General features: G+C 45.6%; 1 protein-coding gene across 10 annotated transcripts in view; it reads right to left on the reverse strand.

Annotated features, from left to right (window-relative positions):
• DGCR2 (DiGeorge syndrome critical region gene 2) overlaps window positions 1-14,681 on the reverse strand; it is a 69,528-nt gene that overhangs the window by 24,693 nt on the left and 30,154 nt on the right. For 4 of the 10 annotated variants that reach the window (XM_027088422.1, XM_027088421.1, XM_027088424.1 and 1 more), the window contains exons 2-3: window positions 12,126-12,248; window positions 11,040-11,132 (exon numbers count right to left, since the gene is read on the reverse strand). The exons of 3 other annotated variants lie outside the window; for them this stretch is intronic. In XM_027088422.1, the coding sequence (XP_026944223.1) occupies window positions 11,040-11,132; window positions 12,126-12,248 (216 nt within the window). The remainder of the gene's footprint in view (window positions 1-11,039; window positions 11,133-12,125; window positions 12,249-14,681) is intronic. 3 more of the 10 variants (XM_027088427.1, XM_027088425.1, XM_027088426.1) reach the window with 1 other exon arrangement.

Here is a 14,681-nt window from a genome sequence, read left to right on the forward strand (position 1 = left end):
CCCTGACCCCTTAGTGGGAGGTCTCACTCTCACTCCCTGTGGTGGGGACGGGGATGAGTCCAAGCCTGGAACCCAACCTGAGTCCAGCCCTGACGTCTCCGAAGGAGTGCTCCTCTCTCTTCAGATGTCCGTCCCCGGACTTCAGAATGGGAGCCCAAGGAGGAGACCCGGCTGAAACGCTACTGAAAATCTGAGGAAGAGGGAATGTCTGAGATGGGGAGGCAGGCAAGGCCGTGACAGACCTGCTTCAGAGGAGAAGTGTCCCGCCTCAGGACCCTCGTGTGCCCTTAGAGATCAGGGCAGCAAGAGCTGGAGGCCTCGAGTCCAACGGGGAATCTGAGTCAGTAGTCAGGGCAGGCAGTGTCCTGCTTGCTGCTCCCAACAGCAAGTGGCCGGAAAAGAAGATGATGTGCAAATAAAGGACAAAATGTGAGTGATTCTAATTTGTGTTTCCAGAAACTTAAAACTTGTCCAGATGAGCCTGTAACGTCTCCGAATGAGGGAGAGGGCAGGACAGACTGGAGCCTCTTCAGTGTTCTGAGCTGTCGGGACACATGTCACTGTCCTATTTCACACCAAACAGGTTTAGAATCATGGTCAAAAATCAAATGTCTCTAAGTTAACCAATACTTGCTAACCAACGCAGGATTTCTAAAACCAGAGAGCCAGGAAATACAGTTACTAATAGCATTTCCGTTACGCTGAACACGTTCTTTAAACTGATTCTCTTTCCCCACAGCTGGGGCCAGTCATGTCGCTCAGGGGGATCTCACTGGGCTAAAGTTTGATGGTTTGGGGGAGCCCCAGGGACCACCATCTCTGTCTCTGTTCCATCAGGGACATGCCAACATGAGCACTCTGTCTTCCCATTTTATACCCATGTGGACAGTATATGCGGTACACAGAGATTAACTGCAAAAACACAGCCCTATAAGTTTCAAGTTCAAAATCTGCCTCCCTCCGGCGGCTCCTATAGGTCCATGAATGTCTCAGGGCACAAGTTCACAGAAGGGACATTTTACCTTCTGCTACTGCCTGGGACAGAAGCTGAAGCCACCAGTCCCAGGCACACTCCACCTGTGGCCACAGCTCTCAGATGCCAGGAGTGCTGTGGCAGAAGCAGACTGACCTGAGTGGGGCTCCTCCCTCAAGGTCTTCTCAATTCTTAGGTATGTACATCACAGGATGAAATAGAAATCCTGCCTCCCCTCCCCCAGCCCCCTGCTCCTAATCCCATTTCCCACAGAAAATTCTTCAGATAGTTTTTAAATTATTTTTTCTTACTTCTTCCGGTAGTTTAAAAAGAATTACTTATTTTTACTTATTTCTTCTGTTATGTCTATATTTCCGAATAATAGGTTTACCCTGCTATTTCTAGTGTTATCAATTTTAAGTGTTACCCACTGACTTAAGGTCAGGCAGGTACAGGCTTATTATTAGCTCACATACACTCTTACCTTCCCAACAGAGTAGCATCAATTTCAAAACTAAAGTCAGTAGAATAATGTAATAATGTAAGTATTCTTCACTTGTGAACCAAATAGCATACTAAGGTTATTTCGATCCTCTAACAACTTTCTTTTTTCCTGGAGTTAATATTTGCATCGGTTTTAAATTTTTCTTAGCTTTCTGTATATCAACCACTGATTTTTTCAGCTACTATAGCAGATAACAAAGGCTAACAGTAAAAAATTTAAACACTCAAAACACTGTGTCAGAGCCACCTGGCTCCACTTTGTTTCCTGGAATCCCTGCCTACCTTCCAGCTCCAGGCTGAATGGGCCGCTCTCTGGGCTGGGGCTTGGCTGTGATCCTCGGGTCCACTTTGCTACCCTCCTGCACTGGGACCCTGTTTCCTGGACCCCAGGTCATCTTCTTTCTTGCTTAACCCTCTCCTTTTACAAGATCACATCTTTCTAAGAAAGGGTATAGCAACATTTATGAGTCTATTCATATCTACAATTTCTTTATTTTATCCTCATATATCATTGACTTCTCTGGATATAAAAATCCCAGATTAATAACATTTTTGAAGCTTCTGGTTAAAGATATCAGATTGAACAAACACACCTTGTTCTCTGAAACCCATTAAAACAACAGTAATGGGATTTTATTTTATTATTATTATTTTTGGCCCCCCTGTGCGGCATATAGAACTTCCCCAACCAGGGATCAAACCCATGCCCCTGCAGTGGAAGCACTGAGTCTTAAGCACTGGACTGCCAGGGAAGTCCAGTAACAGGATTTTTAAAAAGGCAGTCACTAGGACAAACAGAACAGTTAAGAGAATGACAAAGTTCTAAAAACTGGAAAACAGGACTTCCCTGGTGGCGCAGTCGTTAAGAATCCGCCTGCCAATGCAGGGGATACGGGTTCGAGCCCTGGTCCGAGAAGATCCCACATGCCGCGGAGCAACTAAAAGCCCGTGTGCCAGAACTACCGAGCCTGCACTCTAGAGCCCGTGCTCCACAACAAGAGAAGCCGCCGCAATGAGAAGCCCGCACACCACACTGAAGAACAGACCCTGCTCCCCGCAACTAGAGGAAGCCCGCGCGCAGCAATGAAGACCCAACACAGCCAAAAATAAATAAATAAATTTATTAAAAAAAAAAAAACAACAACTGGAAAACAGAAGGACAAGTGATAACGTAGAGAAGGTGACCACATGTCCTAAGATGCCTGGTTATGCCCGCTGTCCCAGTATACCATCCAGTTTAGCATTTGTCAGTCTCAAAATTGTCTTATTTTAGAAGTAAATCACTCCAAATTTATTTGAGCCTAGAAAGCTAAATCCTAGGCCAGCAGCTGGGCAAAGTAAGAAATTTGCAAACTATATACATTGACCCTTAGACCCAGCAATCCGACATTTAAGAATTTACACTGATGATACATCTCCAAAACTCCCTCCAAAACAAAAAAGCCCCCCCCATAACCCCACATATGCACAAGGTTACTTACTGTGACGTTATTTTTAATAGCAAACTAATGAGGACAACCTAAAGGCCCACACATAGGAGACTGGCTAAATAAAATACGGTACGTTCCTAAGATGGAGAGCAATATAACAGTAAGAAAGAATTTAAAAAAAAAAAAACTTTATGAATTAATACAGAGTTATTTTAAGGATATTCTACTGAATTAAAAAAGAAAAAAAATCAGGGCAAAAAGTACACACAGTAAGACACTTTTTTTATGTAAGAAAGGGTAAAGAAAAAGAAACCAGTAGTAAAATATACACACATTTGCTTATTTTTGTAATCAAAAAAATGCCCAAAACTCAGAAAAGATAGGCCAGAAACCAATCAAGCTAGTGGCCTATTGGATATGGTGGAAACAGGTAAAGGGAAATAGAACTTCTAAGTGTATGTTTTTATACAGTTACAAGTTTTGAATCTTGCTAATGTTTTACATATTCTAAAAAAAAATCAGTTAATCTTGTGGATACACTAAAGCCCATGAAATTGTACACTTTAAAGGGATGAATTTTATGGTACATGATTTATATCTCAATTAAAAAATAAATGAAGATGAGGAGGCAAAGTCCTAAAACTGAATGCAAACATTCAGACGTTAACACATCACACAGAAGAAAAACAGGAATGAATCCGGTGGCTTCTGACTAGACAATGACTGTACCCCCTCAGTGCAACACAGTCTAACATCATAAAGAACTGAGAAGAAATCCTAGAATTTAGTTAGTAGGTTTGTTCTTGGCCGTGGTACAAGAGCAGTAATTCCAAAACTCTTTTATGTGTACTTTAGAATTGGCCAAATGAGTACATATACAGATGGTGCTGGGAACCAGGGTTCGTTCTTATGGGAAAGGGAGGTACAAATATGAGATGGGGGAGGAGAGGAGGAAGTCTAGATTAGAATCGGAGGTACAGCAAATACGAACTCATGATTTAAAAAAAAGTTTTCTGGGGCTTCCCTGGTGGCGCAGTGGTTGAGTCTTCCTGCCAATGCAGGGGACAAGGGTTCGAGCCCTGGTCTGGGAAGATCCCACATGCCATGGAGCAACTAAGCCCATGCGCCACAACTACTGAGTCTGTGCTCTAGAGCCCGCAAGCCACAACTGCCCACATGCTGCAACTACTGACGCCCGCGCGCCTAGAGCCCGTGCTCCGCAACAAGAGAAGCCACCCCAGTGAGAAGCCCACGCACCGCAACAGAAGAGTAGCCCCCGCTCGCCTCAACTAGAGAAAGCCTACACGCAGCAATGAAGACCCAACGCAGCCAAAAATAAATGAATAAATTTATAAAACATAAATAAATGATAAATAAATAAATAAAAAGGCTGGGGACACCTCTTGACTAAAGGACAGAGCAAGATGGCAAGAAAATACAACATGTAACCTTTGACTAAATCCTGGACTTAAAAGTTTAAAAAACCTGTAAGTGACACTTTTGTGACCATTGAAAAAAATTTCAATATGGACTATATATAAGATAATAGTGTTATAGTAAGTTTCTTGCATGTGAAAATTGTACTGTGGTTAGAGTTGATTGTTCTCATTCTCAGAAGATGCTGAATATTTAGGGGTAAATATCATATCTGTAATACACTCTCAAAGGGTTCAGAAAAAAATCTACATAGAGAAAGCAACTGTAGCAAAATGCTAATGGCTGATGAATGCAAGTAAGGGCTACAGGAGCGTTCACTGCACTATTCACTGCACTACTCTCAAGCCTTTTCTGGAGATATGAAATTTCTCGTATTAAATCAGGGAGAAGGCAGGGACTTCCCTGGTGGCGCAGTGGTTGAGAGTCCGCCTGCCAAGCAGGGGACACAGGTTCGATCCCTGGTCTGGGAAGATCCCACATACCGCAAAGCAACTAAGCCCGTGTGCCGCAACTACTGAGCTTGCACTCTAGACCCCGTGTGCCACAACTACTGAAGCCCGCATACCTAGAGCCCATGCTCCACAACAAGAGAAGCCATGACAATGAGAAGCCTGTGCACCGCAACAAAGAGTAGCTGCCGCTCACCACAACTAGAGAAAGCCCGTACACAGCAATGAAGACCCAATGCAGCCAAAAATTAATTAATTAATTAATTTTTTAAAAAATCAGGGAGAAGGCAGTCCACACACCCAGCTCCCAACCCCTGCATGGTGTGCTCAGGAAACCTGCCCCTCCTTCACCCTAGCAGAACATGGGGGATTTACTAAAAAAGTAAAACAGGGGGTCTCTGGTATGGGGGATACCAGTTCAGCTGAAAGTCATGGTTCTTTATTTAAGGAGGGGATGGCAGACTCCCAGCTCCTCTTCCTCCACTAAGCTCCTCCTTTATTATGTTTAGGTAGTTTCCTTCTATTCCTAGCTTGTTGAGTGTTTCACCATGAAAGAATGTTTAATTTGGCCAAATGCTCTTCCTGCATCAAGAAGATCATGTGTTTTTTCCTACATTCTACTAGTGTGGTATATTACACATTTTAGTTTTTTGAACCACCCTTGCATTCCAAGAATAAATCCATTTGATCACGGTGTGTAAGCCCCTATGTCCCAACTTTCATTTGTTTTTTTTGTTTTGGCTGCGTCAGGTCTTAGCTGCGGCACGTGGGATCTTTGTTGAGGCATATGGGATCTTTCATTGCCACGCAGGCTTCTCTCCAGTTGTGGCATGCGGGTTTTCTCTCTCTAGCTGTGGCGCGCGGGCTCCAGAGTGTGTGGGCTCTGCAATTTGCGGCAGGTGGGCTCTGTTGTTGAGGCGCGCAAGCTCAGTAGTTGTGGCGCGTGGGCCTAGTTGCCCTGCAGCATGTGGGATCTTAGTTCCCCAACCAAGGATCGAACCCGCATCCCCACTGGAAGGCAGATTCTTTACCACTGGACCACCAGGGAAGTCCCCTCAACTTTCATTTCTTATTTTAGTTATTTGAGTCTTTACTCTCTTTTTTCTTTCCCGGCTTCACTCACTTTATTTTTCTCCCCATTTCAGGGCCCCTACAGCCTCTGGGCCCTTCCACAGCAGTGGCATCATTAGCCATTCGGTGTTTCTACGAAGAAGTTGAGTCTTTTCTCTTTAGTCAATCTAGCTAAAGGTTTGTCAATTTTGTTGACCTTTGGTTTTGTTGATTTTCTCCATTGTTTTTCTATTCTGTTTACCTCTGTTCTGATCTTTATTATTTTCTTCCTTCTGCTAGCACTGAGTTTAGTTTGTTCTTCTTTTTCTACTTCCTTAAGGTGTAAAGTTAGATTGTTGATTTGAGACCCTTCCTCCCTCCCTCCAGCTGACACTCTCTCTCTCTCTCTTAATATAGTGTTTACAGCTACATATTTCCTTCTTAGTACCGTTTTTGCTGCAGCCCCTAAGTTTTGGTTTGTTGTTTTCTTTTAAATAAATTTATTTGTTTATTTATTTATTGGCAGGCAGATTCTTAACCACTGTGCCACCAGGGAAGTCTATGGTTTGTTCTTTTCATTTTCATTTATCTCAAGATATTTTCTAATTTCCTGTGTGATTTCTTCTTGACTCATGACTGTTTAAGAGTATACTGTTGAATTTTCATGTATTTGTGAATGTTTCAGTTTTCCTTCTACTGTTGATACCTATTATGGTTTCATTCCACTGTGATTTATATGATTTCAATCTTTTAAATTTGTTCAGACTTATTTTGTGGCCTAACATATGGTCTAGCCTAGAGAATGTTAAATGTACGTTTGAGTAAAAAGATGTGCATTCTGTTGGTTGTTGTTGGGTGATCCTGCAAGTCCCCAAGGCTCTGTTCACCTTTCTTTGTTCTTTCTGTTCCAAACACTCAGTAATTTCAAATGTTCAGTTTGCAAGCTCACCTAGTCTTTCTTCTGCCTGTTGGAGCCTGCTTCTAGTGAAGTTTTCAATTCAGTTTAGTTTTTTGTCCATATTTTCCTTCACCTCTTTGAGCACACTTAAGATGGTAGCTTTAAAGCCTTTCTTTAGTATGTCTGAGGCCCACTGTTTCTTGAGGGATCGTATCTGCCACATAATTTTCTTCCTTCAAATGGGCTGTGTTCTCCTGCTTCTTTGTATGTCTGTTATTTTGTTGTTGAAAATTAGGCATTTGAATAAATCCTCTCCCAATCTTTGCAGGCTGGCTCTGTATTGGGGAAGACCTTCATTAATTAGCAGGGTTTATTCTAAGCCTTGAGAACAGCTCAGGGTGAAGGCTTAACGTCTTCTTAGGCCTTTTCTACACTTGCATTGTGTCTGGTCCTGTGTGTGAACTTCTTTTGATTCTTAAGTATATATGCCTGCTTTAAAATGTCTTAATTTCCCAGAGCCAGTCACCTGCTTCTCAGGGTCTTGGACGTACTATTGTATTCCTCCACCCACAGTCCCTTACCCCAGGCACCTGCAGGTCTGTACCCAGTTTTTGTGAGCATTGCTTGACACTTTCTGCAGTTTTTTGCTGGCTGAGATCCAAACTATGTAAGTTTTCCCTATCTGAGTTCCAAGTCAGAAAAAACAGACATCAGTCCCTCAGGCAGCCCCCAGCCAGGTCAGAATGTTGCAAATAAGGTCACTCTGCTCCCTCTGGTTGGAGGCAAGGAATTTGGAATTGGGTTGTTGCTTCTTTTAGACTGTGCTGTGCCACTGGGGGAGGAAGTGGGCCAAGGGTGAGTAAAAATGCCATGGTATTTCCTACCACTTGAATGTGGCTTTTTCCTGATTGGGTGTTCCCATGGTTGCTATAGACTTTGACCGTTTTCCAGAGCTTCCATGAAGTTATTTTAGCCATCTTCTAGTTGCTTTTTGAATGTATGCATGGCAGAATGGGCGTCTGAAGTTTCTGAGACAGCCATTTTGCTGACATCAGAATATATTGCTATGCCATGCAGCGCAGCCACAAAAAAAACAAGAAGAATATATTGCTAAAGTTTTCTTTTACTCCCTGAATTAATAAAATAAGAGCTAACATATAGTGAGTGATTGCTGAGTGCTGTGTTCTGCTCTAAGCACACCTTGTGTACATCAATCCTCTAGCAACCCTAAGGTAGGCACTATTATCCCCCGTCTCACAGGTGAGGACAATGAAGTTCAAAAAGCATCTTGCCCACAGGACTACAGCCGGAGGAGGCGGAGGCGGGGAACCAGCCCAGGCAGCTTGGTTCTGGGCCCCCACATCTAACTGCTATTTTACACACAGCAGAGTTAGCTACCTCAGCCACTCTGTGCTGGTCCTTTTGGTCTAGGATGCTCTATCCAGAGTCCAGGGAGCATCCCGTGGCTGTTTTCTTCCAGAGTCTAGAGAGCACTGGGTGTCTTTCATGTTTAAGAGGAAGGCGGTCCAGCTTGCCAGAGGCTCTGTAGGTACTCGTGGGCCAGGTGCTGGTAGGGTTCAGGTGAGTTCAAGGTGAGAACCCTCCAGCTTGTTGATACTGCTTCTACCTCATCCATGATGCACCAATTTCTCCAGAAAAGACTCCGGCAACCCCCTGCCTGAGGAAACAGACCATTTGGGGAGCAGGGCAGAAGATATGGTCAAGGGTCTCATCTGTCCCCATAGAGAATTTCTCTTAATTCCTCTGTTTACCACCTCCATGGCTCCCCTCTGCTGGGCCTGGTACCTCCTATTCTGCAGACTGTAAGTCCAAGTGCTATCTAACAGAAATATAATGCAAGCCACATTTCAAAAGAGATGAAATTAATTTTAATAATTGTATTTAACCCAATATATTCAAAGTACTATAATTTCAACATGTAATAAATATTAAAAAGTATTAATGAGGTGTTTTACTTTTTTGTACTAACTCTTTGATATTCAGTGTATACTTTACAGTTGTGGTGCATCTTAGTTGGGAACGGCCACATTTCAGGCACTCAGAAGCCACACGTGACTCGTGGCTACCATACTGGACAGCCAAAGTCTGGAAAATAAGCTTCATGTCTGCCATGGAAGAGTCATCTAGCTCCGTGGAGAAAGTGAGGAAGTGAGGAAGCCCAGCCACCCCCAGCCAGATGCCCACCAGCCTGGGCATTTAGGGCCTGCTGGGCAAACTGGCTCATTTCCTGGTGTTCTCTCCCCCAAGCAGGCCCACAGCTGCATTTTCTCTGCCACATCAGTTTTCACTTTCCTTCCATTGGCTTCTCTTAAAAAACAAACAAGGCTGTCTAATATCTGAAACATTCCAAAGAGTACATGCAGCACTTATGTAAGATGTAAAGCCTAGTAATAAAGTACGTCATGAACCCCCAGCCCCCACTAAGTAGGTCATCTGCTACAGGGCTGCACCCCGACGTCTGCTTCTCCCAGGCTGACACCTCTGTCTTCCCACCAGCGAGGAACCGGAAGCCCGGGTTTTGTGTATCTGGGCTGTTCAGCCTTTCTTCCTCTTGGTTTACCACACACAGATGTATCTGAAAATGAGATGGTGCTCAGTTATGCTTGTCTTTACTGTACTGTGTGTACTTTGGGGCAACTTGCCCTGTCACCTACATCCTGCTTTAAGGGTTTCCGTGTTGGGCTTCCCTGGTGGCGCAGTGGTTGAGAGTCCGCCTGCCAATGCAGGGGACACAGGTTCGTGCCCTGGTCCGGGAAGATCCCACATGCCGCGGAGCGGCTGGGCCCGTGAGCCATGGCCGTTGAGCCTGCGCGTCCAGAGTCTGTGCCCCGCAACAGGAGAGGCCACAACAGTGAGAGGCCCACATACTGCCAAAAAAAAAAAAAAAAGTTTCCACATTGCTACAGGAACCTAACAGGCACCTGCTGTCGCTGGGTCAAATACTCCGCTATGTGAACACACATTTGGGTTGTTTCCAAGCTGTACATTAGTATGAACAGCACTGCAAAAATTTCTCCAGAGCTTCCCCCAAATGGCAATCCTGGATCACAGAATATGAGGATGTTCAGCTTTGCAGGTTAATGCCTGTTTTCCAAAGTGGGTGTGTCAGTGCACCCCTCTCACCAGCAGCCCAAAGACCTCCAACACCCGGGTTTGTCAGACGTCCTCAGTTTCGCCAATCTAAGTATCTGCAAAGTGGGAGCTCACTGTCGCCTCTGAATACTAATGAGGTAGGACATCTCTTTATGTGTTGAGCCACCATTCTTGTTTGTTTTTCTTATTCGTTGACATGCCTGACCGTCTTTTGTCCATCCGCAGGAGTCCTCTACACACGCTGGATTATAATCCTTTATAAGCTTCCCACTCTGTACTTGTCTGTTCACATTCTTTATTGGGGCTTTTTGATAAAGGGGAGACCTTAATTTTAATCTGGTAAGACTGGTCGTTTCTATTTAAGAGTTAACATTTTTTTGTGACTTAAAAAAAACTTCCCTACCAAGGTCATAAAGGTATTCTCCTCTACGGTCTTCCAGGAGTTTTTCTTCAATTAACCTGAAACCAACACTGTTCATCAGGGATCTGATGGCATTCCTTTCGGACTCCATCCTTTGTCTAGTGACGGGTAATCCACTTCTGTCTCAAATCAAGTTTCTCTGGTCCATTTCTGGCAGCTCTTCTGTCTCACCAGCCAATCCCTGAGCCAACTGTGAAGGAAGCCTCAGCACTGGCAAGGCTGGTGTGTGCTTCTTTCTCTTCTTCAAAGTGGACAAATGATATCAGGACTTTATCCTTCCACGGGTTTTAGAACTGACTTGTCATATTTCCCAGAACACTGAATCCACAGATCAATATAAGAAGAACAGGCAGCTTTACCACACTGAGACTTCCTTGCTAAGAACACCCTGTCTCTTCTTATTCAAGTCTTCTTTAATGTCTCTTAATAAAGCTGTGAATTCTTCTCCAGTAAAACTTTTACATTCCCGTTTGTATCAGACATGGTTCACTCAGGAGAGCAGGGACCACATAGGTATTTCCAACACAAAGGGAATTTGTGCTTTCAAACAACTGACAAGGCTGGGGGGTGCACAAAGAAAATGGGCCACCTCTAACCGTCAATGCCCCCTCTGTGCTGCAGCTGAGAGCGAGCAGGCCAGTCTGCCACCCACCGCTGAGCAGAAAATGCTGCTGGGACAACCACCACTCTGCAGCCCTGCCACGCTCCCACTGTCTGAGCCCACACACCCACACTGTGGCCAGGGGAAGAAGGGGTCCCTTACCTTCCACCTTACAAATGTCACAGGAATGCATCTCAGGGGCTAAACAACACCAGAAGCCTCTGGCAGGGGGTCTGGGTAAGACAGCTCCAGCCCCTGAAAGGCAGGGACTGTCCTGAAGGCCCAGACTGCATCAGGCACACCATCTGCTTTCTACCTCCCCAAAATACTGCTGAAATTACTGATCTACTGTGTCATCTTTTCCCATTTTCTTGGTCCCTGTGGTTTTACATATTTTGTACTCTTTTGTTATAATTTTAGCAGGCTTTTAGCAGGACAATGAAATAAACTCTTGTGGTCATTCAAGAAGTCCTGCAGTCCAAGTTCAAAAGCAGCCAAACCTAGCACGGCTAGGACTTTCCATGGATTTACTTAAACTTCACCACATCAGGGAGGTCACAGCTGAGACCCTGCCTGCACCCCGCACCCACAAAGATATTCAATGACTGGGTGGGCTCCCAGACATGGGCCTGCCCTGGAGGCTCCCAGCCTGGCCGCCACTATCCCCAATGTCACCAAAAAGACAGACACCTCAACCAGAGACATGCAAGAGATAGCCAAGCCAGAACAGGATCCAGGATGACCGGGAGGGGTCGCCTCTCAACAGTCACCTTCACAGGCAGATACTGTCCAACACCTCGAGCCGACGCCCAGGTCTTCAGCGGATGAGTGTGTGATGTGTGTGTGTCACAGGCACATGCACACACCCTGGACCAAGCTGAGAGCCAGGGCTGCCATGAACACGCTGCTCTTGGGGGCAACCCTAATCGAGGGGACGGGGGCAGAACTGAGCAAAGGAGCTGCAACTCAGATTTCGTGTGGCATCCACCCCTGTCTCCAGGGCCCAAGTGGGCAGGATGGCAAGAGGGCCACGGCCGGTCACCAGGGCTGCCACACAGGGGCTCGCTGTGGGCCGCGGTGCCCCCAAATGTGGCCTCTTGGGCCCCCTCATGCCCCCCATGGCCCTGGCCCTGCAACCGGCCGCACTGGGACCTGCGGCACTGGGCATGCATTTTTTAAAGAGACACAGAAAGAGAGAGGGAGGAGGGGAAGGCGGCCACCACACGCATCCCCCGGCCTGACACTCACCTGGACAGTTGGCTTCATCACTCTCATCCTCACAGGTCACCAAGCCGTCACACTGCCAGGGGAGGGGGATGCACTGGATGGCGCCGCTGCGACAGGCAAACTGGCCTGGGTTGCACCGCAGCTCTGTGGGACCAAAGGCAAGAGGCCGTTGAGGATGCGGTGCCACCTGCACCTCTGAGCACACGGGGCAGGGCCGACACAGACACTGACCAGACAGAGGTGCCAGCATGCTAGGTGAATGCAGGGGGAGAGGCCGCCCCCACCCAGGGCCTCAGGCCACTGCCTGGATGACGTGGGGGCACGGGGCTCCCGAAGCTTCACAAGGTGCATAGGATGGCGCAGGAAGGGAGGAACAGGGGAGCCTGCCACGAACGGAGACCACGGGGAACGGGGGGAGGAAGGTATTTTGAACTTCAGGTCGCATGCTGTATGGAGCAAAGGTGATTTAGCCAGTAAGTGACATTACAAGACCTGTGCTTTAAGGAAGTGGTTTCTGGAAGCAACTGTAATAGGGGACAGACAAAACAGTGAGTAACTCAATACCGAAGGGCCTGACTGAGGCTGGGGTCAGCCAGCTCCTGCCACCCGCCTGCCCTGGCTCTCAGGTGTGCTATCAGCAGGCACGGCCGGGGAGAGACCATCCTTGGGGTAAGAGGGAACAATAACAATAACTGAAGCTCATCAGAGCCACAAAAGCACCTGTTCTCAGGATCCACACTGGAAACAACTTCTAATTCATGGGGCACTGGGTCAAGATGCAGAAGAGTCTTGCCTGGTTAGTGGGGAAAAATTAACTCTAGGCTGAATGCTGCCCTAGTCCTGATTAACCAAGATTAAAATGAAGAGCTGAAATGACCAAACTGTTTCCAAGTCACACCCTAAAACAAAGCTCAAGAATATTTATAGGAATATGCAGAAATATGCAGAACTCAGAAAGTCAAAATTCATAGTCTGGGCTTCCCTGGTGGCACAGTGGTTGAGAGTCCACCTGCCGATGCAGGGGACACGGGTTCGTGCCCCGGTCCAGGAAGATCTCACATGCCGCGGAGCGGCTAGGCCCGTGAGCCATTGCCGCTAAGCCTGCGCGTCCGGAGCCTGTGCTCCACATCGGGAGAGGCCACAACAGTGAGAGGCCCATATACCGCAAAAAAAAAAAAAAAAAAAAATTCATAGTCTGCCATCCAATAAAAAAATTACCAGACATGCAAACAGGAAATTATGACCAAAATGAGGAGGAAAAAAAATCAATCCAGAAATGACAGAAAAGATAAAAACATTAAGAATTATTATAACTGTATTGTAAATGTTGAAGAAGTTAGAGGAAAAATTAAACATGTTAAGTAGAGATATGGAAGACACAAAGAAAGAAACCTACTGTGAGAGATACAAACACACTGCACAAACAACAGAAACTCTAAACAGAAAGAAAAGAAGGCTAGAAAAAAATGAATTGTGGCTCTGGGACCACTTCAAGCCACCCGTACACATGTACACGGAGGGGAAACAGAAAAAATATTTGAAGAAACAATGGCAGAAAAATTCCCCAATTTGATGAAAACTATAAACCCACAGATCCAAGTAGCTCGATGAACCACAGACACAAGAAATAGAGAGAAAAATACTCCAGGGCACATCATAATCAAATTGCCTAAAACCAGCAATAAAGAGAAAAGTCTTAAAAGCAGATAAAAAAGACATGATGCACAGAAAAACAAAGTAAAGATGACAGCAGATTTCTCACTAGAAACAACACAAGCTGGAAGATGGTGGAACAACACTTCTCAGTTCTGAGAGGAAAAAACAGAAGACTGCCAACCTGGAGGCACTTAAAGCAGATGCACACATACTCCATTGTGGGGCTTATAACCTGAGTGGAAGTAAAATTGTGACAACAGCAGCACAAAAGCCGGGAAAGGAGAAACTGAAGCATACCGTTTAAAGGCTCTAACACTACAGGTAAAGTGGTCTGTCTCATGAATGTGGTAAGTTAAAGCTGAATATCACTAAACTAACACAAGAGCTACAGCAAATAAGCCAACGAGGAAGACAAAAGGAACAAAACATACTCAACCCAAAGGAAGAATAAACAAAGGGAAAAGGAAACAACGGTTGGCATAAATAGAAAACAAACGACAAAATGGCAGACTGTAATTAAATTTGCCTGATCAATAAATATATGGGGTGATCGAAACATCCTAATTGAAAGGCAGAATTTGTTACATAGGTAAGAAAAGCACGATGAAACTACATGTGTCTAAAAGAAACCCACTTTATATAAGGACACAAATAGGTGAATATGAAACAATGGAAAAAGATATGGCATGCTCACATGGATGAAAAGAGAGGGCTTCCCTGGTGGTGCAATGGTTGGGAGTCCACCTGCTGATGCAGGGGACACGGGTTCGTGCCCCGGTCCGGGAGGATCCCACATGCCGTGGAGCGGCTGGGCCCGTGAGCCGTGGCTGCTGAGCCTGCGCGTCCGGAGCCTGTGCTCCGCAATGGGAGAGGCCACAGCAGTAAGAGGCCCGCGTACCACGAAAAAAAAAAAAAAAAAAA

This window comes from Aethalodelphis obliquidens, unplaced genomic scaffold (assembly GCF_003676395.1).
Source record: "Aethalodelphis obliquidens isolate GAN/ISIS:26980383/991018 unplaced genomic scaffold, ASM367639v1 scaffold63, whole genome shotgun sequence".
NCBI classification, from domain to species: domain Eukaryota; kingdom Metazoa; phylum Chordata; class Mammalia; order Artiodactyla; family Delphinidae; genus Aethalodelphis; species Aethalodelphis obliquidens.